Source organism: Lagopus muta, chromosome 9, assembly GCF_023343835.1.
Source record: "Lagopus muta isolate bLagMut1 chromosome 9, bLagMut1 primary, whole genome shotgun sequence".
Classification (NCBI taxonomy): Eukaryota; Metazoa; Chordata; class Aves; order Galliformes; family Phasianidae; genus Lagopus; species Lagopus muta.
The window spans coordinates 6,367,290-6,390,642 of NC_064441.1; the positions used below are offsets into that span (position 1 = coordinate 6,367,290).

The 23,353-nt window shown below is 45.0% G+C and overlaps 1 protein-coding gene and 1 long non-coding RNA gene across 9 annotated transcripts in view; one reads left to right on the plus strand and one right to left on the minus strand.

The window, feature by feature from the left end:
* LOC125697463 (calcium-activated potassium channel subunit beta-2) overlaps positions 1-6,228 on the plus strand; it is a 114,913-nt gene extending 108,685 nt beyond the window's left edge. For 7 of the 8 annotated variants that reach the window (XM_048954714.1, XM_048954717.1, XM_048954718.1 and 4 more), the window contains 2 exons: positions 55-250; positions 5,157-6,228. In XM_048954714.1, the coding sequence (XP_048810671.1) occupies positions 55-250; positions 5,157-5,441 (481 nt within the window). In that variant the 3' untranslated portion in view covers positions 5,442-6,228. The remainder of the gene's footprint in view (positions 1-54; positions 251-5,156) is intronic. The other variant, XR_007378802.1, reaches the window with a different exon arrangement.
* On the minus strand, positions 5,303-15,307 carry LOC125697464 (uncharacterized). Its single transcript, XR_007378803.1, has 3 exons — positions 15,240-15,307; positions 6,176-6,281; positions 5,303-5,410 (listed from the first exon to the last, which is right to left on the minus strand). It is a non-coding gene; the product is annotated as an uncharacterized LOC125697464 (long non-coding RNA).
* Between the last annotated feature and the right edge of the window lie 8,046 nt (positions 15,308-23,353).

A 23,353-nucleotide genomic window follows, 5' to 3' on the forward strand; every position in this document is an offset into this window, starting at 1 on the left:
GGTGCTTATCACCCATTCTAGCCATGCTCTGACATCTCCTTTTTTCTGCTTTAGTGTCTGGACAGAAGAAGCTCAGTGCTCGCTTCTCAACGCATCCATCACTGAAACCTTCAACTGCTCGTTTAGCTGCGGCCCAGACTGCTGGAAAATCTCTCAGTACCCCTGCCTGCAGGTGTACGTCAATCTCACTTCTTCTGGCCAGAAGCTTCTGCTCTACCACACCGAAGAAACAATGAAAATTAATTCTGAGGTAGGAGCACGGAATGAAATTTCTTCCTAAATGGATTTCTGGAGGGCTGCTCACTGTGTTATAGCCGTTCCCTGTTTAAAAGTGATATAAGGCTTGCAGCTCCTACTTCCCTGTTAAATGCAGAGCAGAGAGCAGTGCCCAGACAGAGCTTCCATCTCTGAAGGGGAACATTCTCCTCCACCCCATGCAGACAGCACATTCTGGAGTGCCACACCTGGGGCTGGAGCCTCCTCTCATCCCTCCCTCCCCCCCCCCCAGTGCTGGGGTCACAGATGGTGCAAAGATGCTGAAGGTTTACATAAAAGAGACTGTCAAGACAAAAGATGGAGATAAAAAAATAAAAGGCAGACTAAGATGCTGGCCCATTTTCTCACACCACTTCCCCAATTCCAGACTTTGAAAACAGAAATATTTTTAACAGAAGAACTCCTCTCTGCTTCAGCAAGTGTGACACCCAGCACGACTCAGTCCAGGTGGGACACAGACAGCTCCTGCCTGCAGGCTGCGATGCAGGCAGCGGGCACGCAGGCAGCAGGCGCACAGACGGCACGCAGGCAGCGCCGCTCCGAGCAGCGCCTGCTCACAGGTGGCTGCAAGCCGCCTCTGCGATGCTGCGTATGGAGCTCTGACACGCGCCTCTCCCATCTCCCCTTCTGCACATCGCCAGCACTGGGTGCCAAAGACCACAGGCTGCAGCAAGATGGGATGCAGCTCAGTCACGAGGCTTTAAATTCTTAGTTATCCAAGGTCACTGAACCCCAAACTACAGACGTGCTGCAGTCCGCAATGGCAGAGCCCATGTTCGAGCAGCTGACAGCTTAACCTATTGTATTTCTATTTATGGCAGCAGTTCAGGAGACCAAATTACTTCTGTATATTAAGATGAAGTGATATTAAAATGAGTCAAAGCACCGAGTGGTTGCACAGGGTGGTTATTCTGCTGGATAATTAGCTCCTGTGGCTGAGAAACGAAGTCCTTTGGAGTTGAGGTGTGAAATACAGCAGTGTCCCCATTCCACCCCCAACAGTGCAGAAAAGAGGCACCTGCAGTCCATTTCCCAGCACCCACAACCTAGGGCAGATCCGACTCTCCGCTGAGACAGAAGTAAAATCCAGCGATTCGATTAAAACAGATCAGATCAGTTTCTGCACTCTACTGGATTCAAGTAAATCAGGAGGTTTAGCATAAATCTCCACATTCTGCTACTGATTTTTGTTCGATGAAAACAGATTTTGAAATTCTCCTGAACTCCTCCATCTCTTAATTTAATGTGGGCACAGTTAATACTCCTCCAGCCCAAGGTTGTTTTACAGGTTAAGCTCTACTCTCAAGAGGATTCCTAGGTTTTCCTCATGTGCTACTAGCTATGTGACCTGAATCCAAACACAGTTTTTAATGGACGCTCGCCATGTCTGTAAAATAACTGGCTGGGATCAGCAGAGCCTCCGGGCTTCAGGCCAGTGCAGCCCATTTCTGTAGGGACCACCTCCTCCCAAACCTTTTCTAAGATCTGCATTACATGGTAGAAGCACTGGGACAATTCCTACTGCAAATCTTGGAGGATTAGGAAAAGGATGTTCCATTTCAGTCTCAAGGGTTATCACAGCTTCAGCAGAATGCATGGCTACAGACTAGAGAGGTATTTTACCAAAAGACAGAGGAAATGCCAAAATCCCCACACCTGCTCAACCCATGCTCAGCACTCACCTCCTTCCTCCTGCTTCATCACACCTTCCCAGCAAACCCACCCCCACCCCCTGCATCCATGTCCCAGCAAGCTCTTCTAAGCAGCCATTGGACCATTTGCATTATTTCCCCCTCTTCCTCTACCCACCCCTGCCTTGCAGGTTTGCATTCCCCATCTTCCTCCTTGCTAAGCAAGCCAGAGAGAAGTCTGCCCTGGCTCACTGAGCCCTGACAGAGATGAAGATGCGCAGACGTGTTATACACCAGCACACATGACCTCCAAGAGGTCCCCCTGCCTCGTTGAGCACCGCCACGCATGCCAAGCAGCACCTGCAGCCCATTTCGCCCCTCTTGCCAGCAGCAAAATGAGCAGAATGCACTTTGATTTTAAATAATGATTAATCTAGGAGACTTGCTACCTAACGGAGCTGCTGTCCCACATGGCGTGGTGAGAAACAGGTGCCATTTATATTGAGACATACGGCGTGCCGCTGCCAGTCTCAATGGGAAGTAAATGGATGCCAGCTGAGCTGCTCAAGCCTATCCCAGAAAAGCATCCACAGTTTTTCATGGCTTGTCATTGCACTCACTGTCTGCACTTTATCTCTAGCCTTAAGGCAAGACCAACTCCTTGCCAATACTACAATCATGGCAGCTTAAATACTTTCACAGCTATACTTTTCTCACTTGGTTGCCATACACTACAAGAGTCGACAGGGGAGGTACATTGGGCAGTGTAGCCTGCACCCAGAAACGTCTGCCATGCCAAGGAAGGACTGAGCAGCTTAGAGCAGTTCCAAAAGCCCCGATTCCATTCCATGCTACGTCATCTTGATTCCTTTCATGTCAACACTGGTTTATATCCATGCTTTCTAAGTGAGGTAAGCAAGCAGATTTGATCATCAGAACCAGTTACGTGCTTGCCCAGAGTTGTTGTGCAGCCTCCAACCATGGAGATCCTCACAGCTTGACTGGCCAAGTGACCCTTCACTGAGCAGGGCTTTGGGTTGGACAAGTTGAGAGGCAGATAGCCTGTACAGATTGCCCAGTCCTTTAAATTAGAAAGGTAGGGCTGGAAATCTAGCAAGTTCTCTTTATAACTACCTAGCATGTGCTCTTAGTGATCAGATTGCTAGTAACACAAGAGCCACTTACCCCATGTTTTATTACAGAATTCTTACTTGAGACAGAGGTCCAGACAAAGTTTACTTCCATTCTTGCAGACCTCCAGGTGTTTGGCAATGCAGAATTGTAATAAGGCAGCGCAGCTTTAGTAGTTTACATTCATAGACACAGTATAAGAATGGCAGATATAAAATTCCCTGCCAAGCACTTGAGAAAACTAAATGACAATCAAACCAAAGAAAACACTGCAAGCATCCCATTATCAGCAACTGCCTGCCTGCCCATCACCTACGCAATGCTCAGAACTGAAACAAGGACATTAGCACATGGAGCGAAGGGCACCGTTATCTTGAAGCATGAGAAGAGATGATTTTGGCACAAGGAGCCTGGCTGTGATGCAAAGCATATCAAGCTCCCTTGCATGACTGCCTTCCATGGCTTCATCACTTCAAACCCGGTTGGCTCAGGCAGCCCAACCAGCCCGACACGGCTGGTGGCTCCGTGTAGGAGGCAACAGCTCGAGTTTTGCTTCTGCATCAGGTCTGCTTCAAAAGTGCTTGCAGAATACTCAAGCCTGCAGGAAGCCAGGATCTGCAGAACTTCCCCACGGCACTCTGGGGACAATTCTGTAGACTCTGATTCCAGGAACCTGTCATCATTGGGGCTTTTACATGCCTGCTGTTTTCTGTCAAGAGGACAGGACTGTGCAACAGCAGCCAAGTCCTCATTCAGTCTCCTCTCTCAGGACAGTAGCAGCTGCTTCAAGGAACAAAAAAATCTGACTCCAAACTTGCAATAAAAAACACAACAAAGCATCAGAGCTGGAAACATTGCTGTTAGGACCACGATAGCATGATTCAGTAAAAGAAAATTAGGTACAGCTTCACTGACAATTTTCCCGTACTGAGTAGATTATGATCTATTAAGGAGTCACAGACACTGGAAGAGGGCTTGCAGCTTTGGACATTTAAGACAAAGCTGGGCAGAGTGCAAGAGAATATCCTGGGGGGAGCAGCCCTGCACCAGCAGGAAGATGGATGAGATATTACTGACCTGATATTTTCCATCTTTAATTTCTAGAGCTCTATGAAATATTCATTACAGCAGGCCGACATGCTCTACCCTTAATGCTGCAGTCGGCTAACTGCAGACAATCTTCCTGCCGTGCTTCAAATCACATTCTGGGCTAATAAACTTGCCAATGAATCAATCAAATCCTGTTATGAGGTTAATCCTTGAATTGTTATTAGGACTAGAGATTTGTCTCAGTACGTTATGAAAAGTCACAGTGCAGTCATGAGAAAGAACAGAGGGACATTTATAAAGTTTATAACTTAAAACAACAATAATAAAAAGCTATGGGTTGCATTAATTTAATAAAGACGACTCTTTTCCTTTGAAAAACTCTCTTGCCATGGTTAAGTTACCTAAATTTAAGTATCACCCCCTACAAGCAAGATCAGCAGTGCAAGCAGGGGAGCATGGCAGGACCCAAGAGCAAGTTAAGCAACAGCCCAAGAGCCAGGGCTGAGCTCCAGCAAGAGGTGAAGTCACTAGGAAAATCTGCATTTTCTCTTTGACTTTCTATTTGTCCTTAACTGAGGCACTGCCCCTGATGGAAGGTTTGTATTAAGTTTTCCTGTTGGCCTTTCCTTCTGTGAGTAAACACCCGTGACTACTGAGATCATTTTGATCTCATACAAGCCAGATCTGAGCTGCCAGATATGTATTTACAGCAAGTCAATTACCCACCTTGCTGCAAGGGTATGTATGCCACTTAAGATGAAGAGGTGCTTCATCAGTTTCATTTTTGCATGTGTAAATTAGCAATAATAATGTATTCACCTATCTCACGAGGCTGCTGTGCAAATTAAAGCATTAATATTTGTACAGCACTTGTAGGCTCTCCAATGGGAAATTCTGTAGATGTACAAAATATTGAGTTTTGTCTGAGATAAATTTATTATTAGCTTAATGATATTGCGCTGTTATTATGAAAAGCATAATCATCTTGAGATTTTCCTGCTTGCCACCTGAAAACAGACACGGTATCTGGTTTGGAGTTGCATTTTTCTCCCTCTGATTTCTCCCCAGTGTTCGTACATACCCAAGTGCGGCAAGAATTACGAGGAATCCATGTCGATGGTGAACGTTGTGATGGAAAACTTCCGAAAGTATCAACGCTTCTCCTGCTTCTATGATCCTGAGGGCACTCAGAAGAACGTGATATTGACCAAACTGTACAGCTCCAACGTGCTGTTCCACTCGCTCTTCTGGCCCACATGCATGATGATCGGCGGCGTTGCCATCGTCGCGATGGTAAAGCTGACTCAATACCTTTCTCTCCTCTGTGAGAGAATCCAAAGGATCAACAGATAAGGATGAAAACTCCTCCAAGAGTTAATTACAGATAAAATACTGTTTTCTCATTCTTCACCAAAGAACCTTAAGTTTGTAACGTGCAAGTCTGTTGTAAGTTCCTTACTATATTCTTATAAGTAGAGCAATAATGCAAAAGCTGTTCTATATGCAAACATGATGTTATTATTATGCAGACAACTGAAAAAATTACTGTTTGTGTTGACGATCTTGTTTGATGCTGAGACCTGTACTTCTTCCCTTTCTACAGCCAGAATTGGGCTCAATGTGACCATTTGCCATACTCAGCCAATTGACTTTCTCAATGTAAAGGATTCTGGGGAAATTCACGCCTGGAGAAAAGGCAGCAAATGACTTGTGCATCACTGAGGTCTCACCTCTGGCTCAGCCCTGCCAATGGATTTCTGGTTTTGCCTTGTTATTATTGGTTGCAGGGGAAAAAAGTAGGGAAACAAAACAGGCTTTTTTGCAAGCAGGTGGCGCCACACGGACTACTGCGAGGCCAGGATAAGTATGAGTGTTTTCTGCCTAAGTAGGACTTGGCGATGCTATCTGTTAGCTCCCCCAGTTCAGAAGTAAATTTCACCCAGTGGTATGTACAGTCTTTTGCAAACACTTTGGAGTTTTATTTATTTTATGCTGTATTTTCCTTCTGTCTTACCAACAGCATCTTTGTCATCTGCAGAAGCTGTAGCCAAAAAAAAAAAAAAAAAAAAGAAACCAACAAAAATCACCTTGTTCCATTTTGTACTTCAGTGTGAGCCCTGCTGATGGAGATGGGACCAGAACACCTTATGTAAAGGTTTATTACTCATTTGTCATGTATTTGCTACCATATCACTGTAAAGAAAAAGTAACACAATCAGCTATTTTTTCATTTTTTACTTCCAACTATTTTAGATTTTTTTACTTGATATATATATACAGATATATATATATATATATATATATAAAGAAAAGCTATATTATATCTAGTTGTGTATCAGAACTTGATTATGGGATGGTGGCTTTTTTGTTTTTACCAACTGAGAAGTGAACAATGTAACTCATGTATTCATAACCTTCAGCCTTGGATAATATCATAACGTGGAGGAGCAGCACCGCAGGATCCCATCCAATATTCATGATGTTGTGTCAGGCAAAGGTCCCTATTGTTGTAACATCCGAAATGACAAAAATCTAATCCAATTCCACAGCTCTTATTAACTGAATTGTTAGGTAATAATCATAATACTTCTGGAAATCTCTCCTGACCTCAACTCAGCGTGCAGTTCTGGCTGAAGTGAATTCTGATTTAAAATGCCCAGGTGCAAGGATTTATTGGAAATATTCATGTTTTTTTCTAATATGCTGTCCTATCTGTCATTTATTTACCACAGGAATATTGCAGGTCTGATTTCACACACACACACACACACGTCATGGTTTCTGCATAATTTATTTTTATTCCCCGCATAGAAAACATTCCTTTTTATGCTGTGTTTAAAGGTACCTCTCATAGTTTCTCACCTTGCACTTAGTCTGAAGGACAAATGCAGGGCGTGAACTCACTGCCCAGTGATTCAAAGGAATCATTCACAGGCCTATCCAAGCCAAGAAACTAACATTTTTCCCCTCAAAAAGACTGCAAAGCAAATCTTCTGCCTCCTTCATCTCTATGTAAGTACCTTTCTGCAACATAGCATAAAAAATTTCAAGATATTATGAAACTTTACAAGTCACGCAAGTGTAACATGAGCTGTTAAAAAAAAAAAAAAGAGTTCTAAGCAGTGAAAATGGAGCTGCAATCTTGTAATCAGTAGTATAATTTTCCTTAGGTAAATAAATGCCTGAAGGGCGGGGGGAGGGATAATCAGGGTTCCAAAGATATGTAATAAAAATATTAAATTAAATCTTCTAGATTTCAATATCTTCTGCATTCAGATTTGGCTTGTTTCATTAGACTTTCCTTTATAGCTCCTGCAGCTAAGAAATGAGGAGTGCTGACGCAACAGGGAATTGATGAAGGTTTCTGTGTAGAACATTTTCTGGATCAATTTGTGCAATTCACATGGATCACAGCAGATCTGGGCGCTCCTACCATCAGCAGGACTGGTGTGGCAAAATCTTTGTTGAGCAAAAATACTCTGTCCTCAGCCAAAGCTGACCCTTTTGGGACAAATTCAGGACCAATACAGCCACATGGCTCCCAGTTTTCTTCCTTTACAACATTGCTTTCCCTTCAAGCAGAGGGGTTTGCCCCGTGCTGGTGCTCAACTGTCCTCCATTCACCCCCCTGCTACCACCCATGCCAAAGGGAGAGCCACGCTGCCAACCTCAGCTCACAAACCCAACATCACCCCAGGTCTGTGCATGACAACCAGGCTGCCCATGTCAGTGCTGTTTGGTGCTGATGGAGCTCCTGAAACACACTGCACGCTGCACTTGCTGTCAGTGCTCCCTGTGGGTGACACACCTTGATGCTGCTGCTTTCTGTAATCATTTTGTTGACATTAACAGAGAGATCTGTGCGATAGCAAAATAACTTGAGTAATTGGATGGAGCGAGGTAAAACAGTAATTTTAAAGGGAATTAACTGCCTGGCACAGTTAACCCCCCACAGAAGCGTTAGCACTGCAAACACAATGTTGACAGCTCCTGCTGCCTCAAAGAGGAGTGCTTTGGTGGAGATGTGCTGCTCCTTTTCTCTACCACCATTTCAATATCACTTTGAGTAAAACTGATATTCTTGTAGGCAGCACAAATGAATGAGAAACATCCCCTGTCCACACACTGCTCTAAGGGTGAACTTGAGTATTCACATAAACCCACCACATTGGAAAAGGTCACTAAAATCAACTACACCCCATAATCACCACGCCAACTAAATGCATATGCTTCTTTGCACAGCCATCTCACACCACATCCAGCTGGGGCAGGAAGGAGCAACTGGGGCTGCAAAACTCCCAATGGAAAAGCATCACAGGAAAATGTCAGCACAGTGCCTGGACACGCTCATGAAACTTAGGGTATGTGTAATATTGCAGATGCCACATTCACACAGCCTTTTAATAGGTATTTTCTTAATTAGATTATTTACTACAGGTCTTATTTCTGTTCTGAAACAAATGTGAACTAGAAGTGTGACCAACCCTGCTGCAGTTCTCTGCAACTTGGCACTTTCCTGCAGACTTACTAAATATCACCAGCTAGGACAACAGAGAACACAGTTGGGTTTAGCTCGTCTGTTTGAGCAGACATCTCTTTTATCTCAAAACGTACCCAGAAAACAATCAGTAGAAGTTGGAGCTAAATACAGAAAGGGGGCTCGGGAAATGAGAGAGCTGCACACCTTGAGAAGACACAGTGCCACAGTCGCAGATCTGGCACAAAGTCCCAAGGCAGGCTGGGGACATGGCCACTGTCCCCACCTTGGGGACTCACTGGTCCTTCATCATGGCCACATCAAAAAGAGAGCACTGCTAGCCAAAGGCAAGCCTTGTGTGTGCAAAGCGGGGCTCTTGGGCAGCACAGCAGCATTTGCTCACATTGAAGCATGCATCCCAAAAGCAGTGCCCAGCAGAGGCAGCTGGCATGGCACAAGGTACAGTGCAGCTCAGTGAAATGACTCAAAGCTGTGCCTGCTGTTGACCTGGTCAGGCAGACTCCAGCACCTGTGTTACAGAAACTGCAGCCCTACAGCAACGCAGTGAAACCTCTAGTGGAAACTGCAACTTACCGCACCTTAAGAACTGGACAGCTAATTCCCCTTCTCATCCAATAATGCCCATACTAATAGAGCTTCAGCTTTCCAAGGGGACTGAACCAATATTTCTGCAGTAATGCAACCTTGCAGTCTCAGAACCTGAGCATGATAGCATCAGCTCTCCATTAGCTGCTGCACTGCTTGTCATCTATCATAGACCCAGGGAAAAGAACACTTTCTTGCTTCACTGAGCAACCTGAGCTTGTCACTCCCCAGCACTCGGAGTCCAGGAGGAAATTGCTGTTTGTGATGTACCCAAACATTTCACAACTGCATACAGACTCTTCTGAGTGGTTTGGGTTATCTGGGGAAAAAGTATAAACTACTTAGTTTGAAATGTTTGGAAAACACAATGTTTCCGTTTCTCAGTTTGACCCACTGCTGCCTGCTGAAATCCAGGAGAGGAGCAGCTTTCCTACTAGGGATGCTTGAGAAATAAATATAATAGTTCCTCTGGTGCGAAACAAAGCTATCGGCAATTGCTCGGTTCAGTGAATATTTTGAAGAATTTATTTTTAGAGGCTGACTGGTGACACGTTTCTTCTCTGCCATTCTCCTCAACCATCAGAGGAGCATGGGATCGGTCACGGGGACACAGCCACCAGCTGCCCTCCTAACAAACCCCAGAGACATCACTGATCACAGCCATGAGTAAAGCAAAGCATCAGAGCCTACAGCACTACAGCACCAGGAGGGGAAGGAGAAAAGTAACATTTATCCATCATCACCAGGGTAGCAGTGGTGCAGCTGGTGGCAGCTCCCAGTGCCAATGTCCCCAACAGCCTAAAGAGGTCCACTTTAATTGGAAATGCTGCCAGGTAAACTGACACCAGGCTTGCCTTCAGTTTGCTAAACCCAAGATGTTTCGCTCCCTGGGGGCCAAACACTGAAGCGCTCAGATCCCCACTCAGCATGGCCACAGAGCTGGGTGCTCCCAGGTAGGTGCCGAGCAAGGAAAGAACACAAGCACTGCCAAACCAGATGCAGAATGAGAGAGCTGCCAGGCTCCATAGCACAGGATATATCCAGCAAGAAGGAGCCATGTTTGGGGCTGTGATGGACTTTGCTGCAAGTGAGCAATTTGATCAACCTCACTCAAAGCCTGATTTTCTGCTAACACTATCACACTCCATTTTTCACTCTTAACTCCAACACATCCTATTAGGGACACAGGGAGAGCTAACCAAAAGGCTTTCCCCATGCTAAGGAGTATCAAAATTAGAACTGCCATTAAAAGGAATTCAGATACTCTTCTGTCAAAACTGGGAGGCCTTTATTCCATCACAATTCTTCCTGAAGTTAAGGAAATTGAACCAGAGTTAAGTCATCAATGCCTTGCTTTACACTTGTGCACAACAGTACGGTCAGCTAGCAGAAATTCACAAGGCACATGATGCTTCTGATGTCCCTGCATTAGCTCCGTGCTGCTGAGCAGTCACCTGAAGGAGGGAGAACATCTGCAGTCCCAGATTTCTGCTGCCATCTCTGGCAGTCCTTCATCTTCAGCCAATATCATCCTGGCCACAAATAGCAGATTAATGATCTGGGAAATGTGTTGCTCTCTCATATCCTTTCCGAGTCCCCTCCCACCCCTTCTGGCCTCTCTCCCTGTGACGAGGTGGCCATGCTGATCTACACGCATAGAACAGCAGGAGAAGCAAAGCCCAAGAGCCATCTGCTTCCCATCAGAGTGCTATGTCGCTGGAGTCAGCACTGATCAAAATCCAGATGCCTGCCCAAGGAAGCCTTGGTGTCACCAGCTCTCTTGTCTTGGGAGCTGACTGCCCCCCAGCAGCTTACTACGGACCCACTGCTACCACCCCAAGGATCCAGAGCTTGGCAAAGATTTAATCACCGCTCCAAGCCCAGAGTCATCCTTCTGTGCCTGCACAGCCAGGGATGGGCTCATCCTATGCTCTGTTGTATGGCTGACAGTAGCACTTAGACCTTTCCTCATGTCACCTCAGCTGAGCAATAAGCTTGAGCAACAATTACTTCCAGCCTTGGATAAAAATCTCCTGTTCTGATGCTGTTAAATTATGTAGAACAAGATTATAATTACATACTAAAAAAAAAAAACTACCCAAACCATACACGTAAAAGAACATTATTCAGGTTGCAAAAGCAAGCACTCTGAAGTTTCAAAATGCCAGAAATAGAGCTGCCTGAACAGTTTTTATGCAGCACTGTTTGTATGTATGCATTATGATACAGATTTTACCTATACAGTGATATACCACTTCTCCACTGGACACCCGGCCCTGAACCAAGTGGAAGAAACTGAGTTTATAAGTCATTGCTCTACTTCTTTTTAATCCTTTTTGTTCTGTGTGCCTTCAGTGCGTGACAGAGCTACTGTCAATTGCTGCTCATCCAGCAGAACCCTATATCTCCTTCTCCGAGGCTCAAGGCTCTCTCCAAAGACAGCCATGCCAGACCTGAGCAGTCTAGCTCAGAGGTGGGCACCAGAAGCATGCAGACTGAGCTATTTTTTGTGGCACAGTATCACGTAAAGACAGCTTCTGCACCCAGCGCAGGGTCAGAAGACATCTGATGTCCTTCAGCAGAGGATATGGTGAGGATGAAGAGAGGCTGATGGAGAGCCTCTCTGCCCCCAGAATCCCACAGATCCTTCTCCTGCTTGACTCTGCCAATGGCCAGGCTGGTGCAAAATAAGACTGCTGGGCTCTGCTCTAAGCTGAGCTGTGCCAGAAATCCCATCCACCAGTTCCTGTCACCTCTCCCATAGAGGTCTGCCAGAGCAGATCAAAGAGAATGAGACCAGCACACAGACTTCCCCTAAAGTCGTAAGTCTGTCTATTCCTCAAGTGAAATATAAATCTACCAACACGGACTCAACAGCTACTGGAGGCCATGTTCCCCCAGTTCATCTGGACATTGTCTATAGGACAGGTCACAGAGAAGGGCGGTTGCCCTTCTCTGTGGATGGGATGATGGGCCAGATGGGAGCTGGCCAACCGCAGCCATCAGCTCTGCACACAGACTGAGGGCTCTCCACAAGCCGTGACTGTCCCCACCATGATGTGCAATCAGTTCTCAGCCATGGTGCACATCACCATGTCACAGCAAAATGTGGTGAAACACGATAAGGCAGTGAAAGAAATGAGGAGGAAATGAAGTAAAACTAATTGATTTACCTGGATTTTTTTTCTAAACGTTTTTCCCCATGGTGACTAGTGCTTCACAGGCAGCAGAGGCTGTGTCAGAGTCTATATCACTCACGTATTGACTTATAATGTCTCCAGCTTTTTTTATTATTATTATTAAGCCTTTGGTCTGAATCTGTTAGAGTTCATGCTCACTGACTCCAAGATATCTCCAGCATAGGAAATGTAAAAAATTAGCACAATCTCAATGTATAGCATACTTGCACCATGTAGTATCTCCTGTTCCTCAGGAAGCAAATAAGCATATGCGCATTGTGAAACACCAAGCATTATAAACAGAAAAAAAAAAAAAGAATTACATCTGCCAACTCAGCATGACAGGGCTCCCTGGTAAATAAGGCAATGCACTGAGACAGGGACTGCGCAGACGTGCAGTCAGCTTGGACGTGCCCTCAGAACTATGAGTTTCAGTTCAGACCTGAACCTCACTGCCCATTAGCTTGGCATGTCTCAAGAACACAGATTCTGACAGTAGGTTCACAGGTTGCAGGACTGTTGCAGGCCCAAGAGGCACTGAGGCTGCAAGAAGAGCAAGTACTGCAAGGAATAGCCCCATATTCCTGCATCTGCCGTGCTGACCTCTGCAGTCTCCAGGGCTACGTCCAGTCTAAAGGGGTGAGTACTCAGACAAAGCACTCCTCTGACTTCCATGGAGGCAGCAAGCGCAAGGATCAGGAATCAGCAGAGCTAGAAGCAGTGCTCCAGAGCTGTAGCTCCACATCTGTGCATTCAGATGGCCTCTGGATAGAAGTGCTGGCACAGGGACAGCCTCACAAATCATTGTGTCTGCTTGCAGAAGTAGAGCCCTTAAATGTACCTGTTGGTACCTGCGAGCACACTGTCCTCACACAAATCTGGGGGCTCTGAAGTGGTTCAAGTCAGCAAAATATAGGCCTGGCCAGCAGAAGAGGTTTGCATTTAGTCAGGATGCAGCTGAAAAAATGAGCAATAAACTGTGCTAAGTTCAATGCATTCCTGATTTGGGTCAGAGTCCTGCAACACCCACAAAAAGGCCACCACTCTCTTGGACTGGGTGCCATGGGGGGCTCATCGAACTGCAGCCCTTTCATGCATACTTTGGCAGGCAAATAATTAAATTACAACTCGGTTTATCTTGGAGATTTAAATCAAGTCCCAAGTTGGCCAAGGCACAGTGCTGAAGGGTTAACACCAGCATTTGGGTGTTTATTTTAAGAAGAGCATAAAGCCTTGACAGGCCATAATTACAGTGTTGATAAGCAGGGAGAGAATATTTGATGTTTCAAATATCACATGACTAATTGGTGCTGGAACAGCTGTGCATGTAAATCGGGTGATGTGATGTGTGTGGCAAAGAGGAGGGGTCTCCACACCGAGTGCAGGCCTGGTACTGCTCAGCCACACATCCCCCCAATACCACCAGAGTGTGGGGCCACCTCGTCCTTGTCACAACATCAGGCTGAAGAGATAGGAGAATAACACACCCCTATTTCTGTTCTTTGGTCACCTTTTAGGATTGGGTTTCTAAGTGGAGCATTATAGATGCTCCACACACCAGTGTTCATATTTTTCAGGTGCTGACAATGACAACACTCACAAAATCCTCAGAGTATGCTCTGGTTTGCAGAGGGTAAGGTGGAAGGCAGGTTTCTTTTGTTCCAAAACCCACCCAGATTTCCTCATTCAGCACATCAACTGTTCTTTTCTCAGCTAAACATCATAGAATTATTACTCTTGGAAGACCACTAAAATCACTGAGTCCAACAATCAACCCACCTCCACCATAATCACCAACCATGTTCTTAAGTGCCACATCTACCCTACCTACAGTATACAGGAAAACTAGTAGCCCTCCTGGTGCCACTGGAGCAAGGAGCTCCAGAAACAACCACCACCAATTCCAGAAGGAAAGGAACAAGCCCTGGTGACACTACCAAACCTTCAGGCCCTCCACAGTGGATTGCTTCAAGTCAAGCAGGACATCATCTCCTTTTCCTTATGCTTCTTTCTGCACTGGCCTTTCCATCTCCAGCCAGTTGAGAGGATAAGTAAGTACAGCTCAAGCTATTTTTACTTAAGAAAGAGATATATATTTCACTGCTGCGTCTCTCTCTCCCCTTCCCAACTTTGCCCCTCCAGAGGCAGAAGCAATAGGAAGTGCATAAGTTTCTCTACCACGTGTTGCTTAAGAAAATCTTTTTCCTCTACAGTCCGTAGGAGAACTATGAACTATTTTTCAAGTAGAGCTTGGTGTGATAAGAGCCTTTAATTAGTAGATAAAAATGTGTGCACCAGAAATCAAAACCAAGTTTGATTTCTTTCTCTCTCCATTTTTTTTTTTTTTTTTTTTTTTTTTCCTTAGGACACCTTAAGGAAAAAAGTACTTGGGTATGACTTCTTACGACCAGAAGCTTCTGATGTTCAGTAGGGGAAGCCATCTGCTCCACAGAAAGGGGAGGGAATGCCAGAGAGCAACGCAAAGGGCTGAGCACATGGCAAGGTCAGGATGGGGCCAGTGATGTCCCCTCAGAAGCTGTCCACAGCCCAACACTCACAACAGCATTTGCTGGTGCCGCATCTTCGCAGTACTAACCCAAGGGCACAATTCACAGCCAGATTTTGGAAACAAGTGATAGAACTCCTCCAAGGGCTCCTCCGTGTGGTCGCCCATTGACATTTATGTGCCTACACACCCAGTTGCTGAAGGAGCTGCACCCCTTGCTTACAGCCTAGAACTACAGCTGGTGAAGAAATGGACTATAGTCCTAGAAAACTATTTCCACCGATAACCTGTTCTAGTCCCACTTACAGCATAACAGCATCAAAAGCAATAAGTATATTTAGGTCTCCAAGCCCATACAGATTCATCTATAGCACGATACATACCTGGGGAGCGCTGCTAGGAGCCAGGAAACAAGCCAACATGCTGCACGCAAACCTAAAACCTTCCAAAGAACCTACAAGTGCTGCTTTAAGCACTTTTAAAGCCTAGGACTGAAGGCCCAAACTGGCCTTAACCATCCCAATCAGAGCCACCTGTGGCCCCCACCCCCCTGACCCCAGCAGCTGTGCTGGAGCTCCATCCTCCCACCTGTGTGTGTGCTCCTGGGCCCGATGTTGTCCTCCACATTCCTCACTCAGGGGGCTGCCATCCTCAATCTCATCCCCGTCCCACCCTGGGGATGGCGCTGGGAGTCACGGTTTCACCTCTTCCGTTCTGCAAAGCTCAGCGTTTCACTCTAATTGTGTTTTGGCTAGAAGCTACAGAAGAAGAAAATGATTATGGGTTTTACTATCTCTTACAATTCAGCACAAGTGCCACAGAGCAGCTGTGGCTGAAATGATGAAGTTATTTACAGTGCTTTTTTTTTTTCTGTCACAGGTGTTTCTCTTCCACTATAATAAAGACTCACTAGTATCACACTAACAAATAAGTGTACATTGATTAAACCTACTGACACCTGGTTCCAAAGCCAGTAAGAAAAACAACTTGCAGATGACCCTCTATTCATATACTTTTAAAGATCTCTTTATTTGATATATATTATCTTTATGGTCTCTATGCCACATGCAGCAGCAGTGCAGGGGTTCTTGCTCCACGAATGTTATTGCACTGTGATATTTTCATCAGTAGCTCTCTGGGAGGTATATCTAGAGGTCTTTACGTGGAATCTAACAGAAAAAATGTTATTGTTTTTTTCTAGTATTTTCTTTTATTATTTCACCTCCCACTGGTAGTAGGATATATAATGCTGTACCCACTATGCATTTAAAACCAATATAGTTTTTAGGAATCATTCTGGAGTTAATCCACTATGACCGAAGGTGAGATAATTTAGGAGTTCATTTAAAATGCACTAACATTGATTTCTGACTGCTTTTCCTCCCACAGGGTCACAAATCAGGAGGAAAGCTGTCAGGCCCTGGCAGCACACCTATACAGCGACTCTTCTATGAGATCCTAATGTGGGATCCTACAGCTCAAGCTTTTCCTGCTTCCTTGCTTCCAAAATAACAAGGGTGGGAAGGAGAGAGGTTCCTTGGGGATGATTTTTTTTCTTTGTGTTAGCCTCTGTGTGAGAGGGAGGACATCAAAGGGAAGCAGTCAGGCAGTAGGAGAACCACCATGCAAGCGGCAGGGGGGAAAAAGGTCAGCGGGGAGACAGGCTTTGGTTTCATTCACCGTGGTTTCTGTAGGTTACAAAGCCAAGCTTTGGGAAAGCTTGGGAAAAAAACCCAACAGACTGAGACACAAAACAAGAATCCTAAAAGCAGCAGGATTTTTAACTGCATCTGATGATCCAGCTCCCAAGCAGACAAATTACTTTGTGAGAAAAGTGGTGCAGCCAGCCCCTTTTCAATTACAGAAAGCTAACACAATCAGCTCCTATTCTTTTTAAATAGATCTGGTGGGTTTAAATGAATGAGCATAATATGTGGTCCATTTATTTTCAGGAACACTGCAGTGAAAGTTGCTTCATGGAATCAGTCCAAAAATCCTGACTAAAGAAAATCAATAGGAACTATCCACCTTTCTTTAAATAATAATTAAGAATAAAAGGTATTTTCTTCCTTAAAGCTCAATTCACTGTGGCACTGTTACTGAGCTTGCTTAAGACCCACTCAGTGTTTTTTATGGGGGCTTCTTTCAGCCGCATTTGCAGAAGCTCCTGTTCCTCAGGCTATAGGGTTAACTACAGATCTGCTTGAGGCTGAATTGCAAAGGCAAAGTTCATCTTGGAAACCAAGGGTGATGGCTTTTTGTTGTCACTCTGTGTGCGAGGGGGGGAATTAATGTCCTTGTTGCCTGTATCAAGGCACCAGTTCCCCATGATGTACTCCCCTGGTATGGCCAATCTGTGTTTGGTATGGTTGAATTAGGATGTCTGCCCAGCCCAGCCTGTGGCATTGCTGCCCATGGCACTCCAGTTCTGAGGCGTTTGCTGTGGTTTGGGGACTTTGTGGGTTCAGCAGACCCAGCCATTGAAGTGCTGGTGCAAATCGTGATGAAAGTTGTTCAGCACATGTCCTGGAAGAAATAGTTCTAATAATCCATTTGGTCTCTCTTGATTAAATACTTTGCTTTCATTAGGCAAAGAAAAGAGTCCCTGATGGTTTCTGCTGCATCTGTCATGATAGCACTGGGCAACACATTTGTTGTTTGAGATTTAAGAATGACTCACTGGCACTCTGGGACATGAGGTCCTCACCACCAGAAAGCAAACGGTTCTGCCAGCAATTTTCCCTCTCAAACACTGGCTTAGCTCAGCCATGGCTGCATGCAGCCCCACTCTCATCATTAGCAGCCATCAGCAGGTGGTTGTACTTGCTCTCAGAACAAGATTAGACGAGATGCACACTTCTGGCATTTATAGAATGCTGCTCATTCTCCTGCCTGTACCAGCTTATATAGCCTGGCTCCTTGTGAAGGGCTGTAGGAGGGTGCAAAACCTGGCTATCTTAAATGAAGATACAGTTATTCTTTTCAACATCACGTATCATATATTGTTCTTGTATGTCATATATCTAATAGACAAAACAGTCTCTGGGGTTGGTGAGGTAGGTATCTCAGATAACATGGAGGTTAAGATGAGAAAGTGTCTATACCAGACTTAAAAATGTATGACTGCTTAACATTAAATGGCAGCCAATTAAATTGAGGTAGAAAGTGCCCATAGTGGACAAGCTCAGAGGAAAAGAACTCATTCTGCTGTATATGTTAATTTTAAATCACTGGACCTGTGATTTCAAAGCTAAGTCTTTTCCAACATGACCAAGGATTAATCTTCATTCACACTCCAATGGAGATAAGTAAATTGTTTAAACAAAGTCATTTTTCAGTTTTCTGTGCTTTAGGAATAAGCCAGAACCCTTTTTGATGGAATGTATATCACAATTTTAAATGACTGCTCTTTAAAGTTCTCCTTCCAGTCTGGAAAAGCATCAGGAGGGAGGGGAAGGGGATTTCCCTCTCAGCACTGTACCCAGGCAAGTCCAGGAATCATCTCAGCTCCCAGCCATGAGGCTGTATTGCTCCAGAGTATGAAGAACTGAGATCTTATTTTCTTTTTGCTCCAAAAATTGAAAGGCTTCGGATAACATTATGAAATTGGAATCAACAGCCAAAGAGAGAGAACTGTATATATTTTATTGCAAGAGCTTTCACTGGGACATTAAGGGTATTTGCTTTGCAGCAAACGGTTACTATGTGCGGTATATGGATTTCTTTCAGACTCTTTTCATTCTCTCTATAAAAAAAAAAAAAAAAAAAAAAAAAAAAAGAGTGTTAACATTGCTCAGGAAATTATTGGGGATTCACTTTGTGGCATCTGAAATTAATGTAAATTGAAGGCAGTCTTGCAGGTGCCAAAGTGAGGTTCTGAAGTTTACTATGATGTGAAGCAAAGAAAGAGCTGAAAAAGCATGAAGATACTCATCAAAACACTCCATTTTACTGCACAGATTTTTCTATTTTCAAAAGGCAGCAGAGGTGAGACTATCATAGCAGTTAAATGGATGTTTTGTTGAGCTAGCACATATAGATAAATGAATCCTCACTGTGAGATGCGAGTGAACAAAGAATATGTTGGAGCTAGGGCAGCCCATGGTGCCCCAGCAAGGAGCCCTGCTCCCCATGCACCCAATCTGCTGCAGCTAGTCATAGAATCATTAAGGTTAGAAAAGACCTCTAAGATCACAAAGTCCAACCATCAACCAAGCCCATCATGTCCACTGGCCACATCCCTCAGTGTCATATCTGCACAGTTCTGAACACCTCCAGGGGCGCTGACTCCACAACTCTCTGTGCAGCTTGTGCCAATGCACCACTGCTCTTTTCCTAATATCCAATCTGAATTTCCCCTGGCACAACTTGAGGCCATTATCTCACGTCCTATCACTAGTTGATGTGCTCCGCCCCACAAGAAAAATCCCAGTCCCATCAGTATTTCTTGATATTTGCACTTATTTACTGACACATAAATACCTGTGTACTCATAAATAAGTACCCTGCACCCAAGCCAGCAGCATACATTAATAGGTCACTTCAGGTGCTGTCCTTGTCAGGAGGGTCTTGTTATCAACTCAAACAAAGAGGAAGGAGGGGGCAAAGTATGTGGGTCTGGGATTTAAGTAAAAGTGGTCAAAGCTCTGGCATTAATCTCCTATGGAACCCAGGGTAAAGCACGTATTTCTGCTTGCGTATCCCATATACAGAATTAATTCAGTTGTACCCAGTAGTTGTGAAAAATCAGCAGTCAAGAGTGTAAATAATGCAAACGTAAAATAGGCTTTGCAGTGAGAAGAAAATAGATGGCAGCCCTCGCAATCCTAGCTGAGGACAGATGTCTTCAGATGCCTCTGGGAGGGATGATATGAGAGAAGCCTGAGAGCCCCCGTACAAGACAATTTTCTATTCTAAGGCATGGGAAGTTTATAATGGCCCCAGGTGCTTTGGTTTAGATCATTTAGTCTGTTTTGCTAGCAAATATCACCATGTGCTGATAAGCTAAATTTCAGCAAACGGTGGTACAGTCAGCAGGGAGCCAGGTTTGCTCTACTCTTTAAGTTCATCAAAGCACATTCTTTTTTGCCTTTTTTTTTTTCCTTCTCCTTTTGACTGAAGTACTGCAAACACTTCAGATCACAATCTGAATAAAGAACCTCACACAGCAAACACACGCTGCAGTCTCAGCACCCATTGCTGAATGGGTCCACCTCCCTTTGCACCTCCTCAGTATCTACATCAATTGCACTGTGCCCACTGCAGTGAACTTGGCACTGGTACGCAGCAGCTTTCCAGGCTGCGGAGCTCGAGCCAGTTATCATTCACTCCCAGGTGCTGTAATTGGCCTTAGAAACCTGCACGTCTTAATTCCTGGGCCCCAGCCCAGCTCTTGGTGGGAGCGCCAAGGTCACTGCAGCCCTCAGGGATCCAGCTCAGAGGGAAAAGGAGGAAAGGCTCCTTTTTCTGTGAATAAAATTGCAGTTCTGACACTCACAGGCTATTTGCTGGAGTGGAGCAAGGCAACAAAGCTGCCCCTCTGCAGGCACAGCCACCACATCCTTTGGTCCACTGCTGGGTCTGCCATTTTGGAGTCCTCTTCCTCCAGCAGCATGTCAGAGAGCCTCTGATGGCCACTGGGTGCCATCTAAAGCCCTGGGTCTGGCCATGGAGAGCTCCGAGAACAGAGCAGGAGCTGCATCTCTACATTAAGAGACTGGTAGTGATTTGAGTGCTCACTAAGAAAGATCATTATTGACTGCAATGGGAGATGGACCAGGTTCTTACACATCTATTAAACAGCGAGAAAGCAGTGAGGATGCTGTCAGTGCTGGGGAAATAACCATAATAATGTGCTGAAAAAAATGCAGCTTTGTTTTGGTAGAGCTGCTACCTTTGACGATCACAAGAACCTGTCTGGAAGAGACAGGACATTTTTATTTGAAACCGAGTATTGGGTTTACAAGTATCCTTCCCCAAAACCTAATGCTATAAGATTCCTCTTGACTCTCATTTTTACTTCTAACATTTCCTATTTGATCTATATCCCCCTTTCTTAATGGCAGAGAGGGGAAAGAAAGGGAAGGAGCGTGCAGTATCCCTTCTGTCCAGGTCCTCACCATGTAATGAGAGCTCCAAATCCATACAACAGGCCTTCACCTTCCAGCTGCAAAACCCACCTCACTTGTCAACCATCATCCCAACAACAAAAACTTCTCCATCTATATTGCCATAGAGCACACTGGCTCCCCAGAATGTTTGCTGGGATTGTGATCATATATGACTCTACAGACACTGATCAGTGCAGAAAATCTCCATACTGCCTCTTCACTGAAGGAGGTTTCAGCCCAATCATTCAGGCTTCACTTTAACTTTCAAAGTTTGGGCTGGTATTTTTGTGATAGTGACGATAGTGGCTTTGGCTTACTAACACAGCACAGAAAACATAGCTAGTCTCTTTCCCTTCTTCTTCATTCTGTTCCACCCAGGGGCATTTGTGCTTTTGTGCAACTCTTATCACAGCCTTCCCTCACAAGAGATGGCCACTGTCAGCATGCATCATCTCCAGCACAATGGGGCAAGGGAAGGGACCAGCACATAATCATTCAATAAAGGGAGAAAAATGCAGGGCTAGAGAAAAAGGCTTAGATTAAATAATTCTTTGACGTCCCTTATGTCTTCATCTATTTCTCAAAAGGCATTACGCGCAAAGCAGAAAGCAGTATTACTTTTTGTGTTAATAGAAGAGATGAATCATCTAATGCTATTCAACACTTGGAATGGAACTAATATTAAGGTTCAAGCTTCAGAGCTGGCTGCAAAACAGGCAGAGAAGAATCACACAAAAATTGTTGCCTTTTGAGGAAAGATCCACAGCCAGAGCCCAGGTCCGTGACACTCCAGCTGCCCAGAGAGCTGCGGGTGCCCCATCCCAGGAATGTCTGTACGGCAAAAAATGACAAGACCTTCAAATGGGATACAGGCACACAGAACAACAACAGATAATAAAGAAGGAAAATCAGCTTACCCTGTCCAACAACCAGGGACAATTCCAGAGGAACACAATCTTTATCCAAAGAGAGATGCTGCATCCTCAGCTGCCAACCCTTAAATGAGGATGAGTGGGAGTGCATCCAGGCTCCACCTCTTCTGGTCACTTAGGAGCATTGCTTGCACCTGAGCTCCCTAGATTGGCCTATGCCTTCTTACCTGGAGCTCAGCTATTGGTTCTGGCTGTGACCTGGCAATTCCACTGCAGTGCAAAGACCAGGTTGGATGGGCCCTGGGCAGCCCGAGCTGGTGGGGCAGCCAGCCCACAGCAGGGGGTTGGAACTAGATCATCTTTGAGGTCTCTTCCAACACAAGCCATTCTATGATCCTAACTAGCAATCTGAAATAGAAGCCTTAAACCCTTCAAACTTAATTCTTGGTTCCCTAATTGCCGAACTACCAAATGACAAAGCGCATTGAGGATTTGCATTGAGGGCAGTGTGGCCTTGCAGTTGTGTACCCAGTTTCTACAAGAATGATAAAACCCTTTGAGGGGTGCTGACAGGATTCTCCCAGGCACCCAGAGCACCTCGTTGGGCCGGCACCAGGCTCAGAGCATGAATAATAATGGGAAGCTGCCCCAGACCATTGATATCCATTTGGCCAGGACATTAGGATAAATGAGTGTGGAAACAGAAGGAACAGCATGCAATAGGAGTATGAGTAGTACAGTTTCCAGAGCAAGAAGAGGTTATTATTTGCATCCTAATTCTTCACAAGGTGTGAAGTCAATGGGAAAGAAGGATGCTCATGTTTTGCAGAATGAAAGTGCCTAAAGCCAGGGTCACCTTCCACAGCACAACTTCATAGAAATTAGATGGCAGCCCATCCGTGCTAAGAGTTTCTCCACTCCAGAGGTTTTGAATCGCAGCAGAATAATTCCAGCATCTGTAATTAGCACTTCCACTAAATCCTCATTGCTCTCCTATTAATTTCAGGAGTTTGGAACTGACAGAAATGTTATTAAGGGATGCAGTCCTTGTCAGGAGCTGCAAATAAAAGTTGAGGTCCTGATTAAAAGTTTAGGGTAGTCCTCATTATTTTCTGCATCAGAAGAGTAGTCTTTCTGGGTCAGCCTTTTCAGTCAGTACTGTTTCATTACCGTGGGTCTCTAATTGTTTCTGCCTCAGAGCAATTTAAAATGAAAGACATCTCGCTTTCCACGCATTTCTCATTGGAGCCAAATACAAAAACTCCCATTTGTGTTCAGAGCCAGAAAGGCACACAGACAGCAGGAGGGCACTGGAAGGGATTTCTGACGAATTTTTCAAATTTCCTACTGGACAGAACAACAAAGGCATGGGGAGTGGAAGTCTCACGCAGGTATTTAGCCTTCAGTGCTCCAGCACCATCTCCCTTGGTTGGCTGCTGTGGCTTTAAGCATATAAACAGGTGCATAACAATGGACCGAGCCCTGCCCCAGGGCATACAGGTTCAGATGAACTGA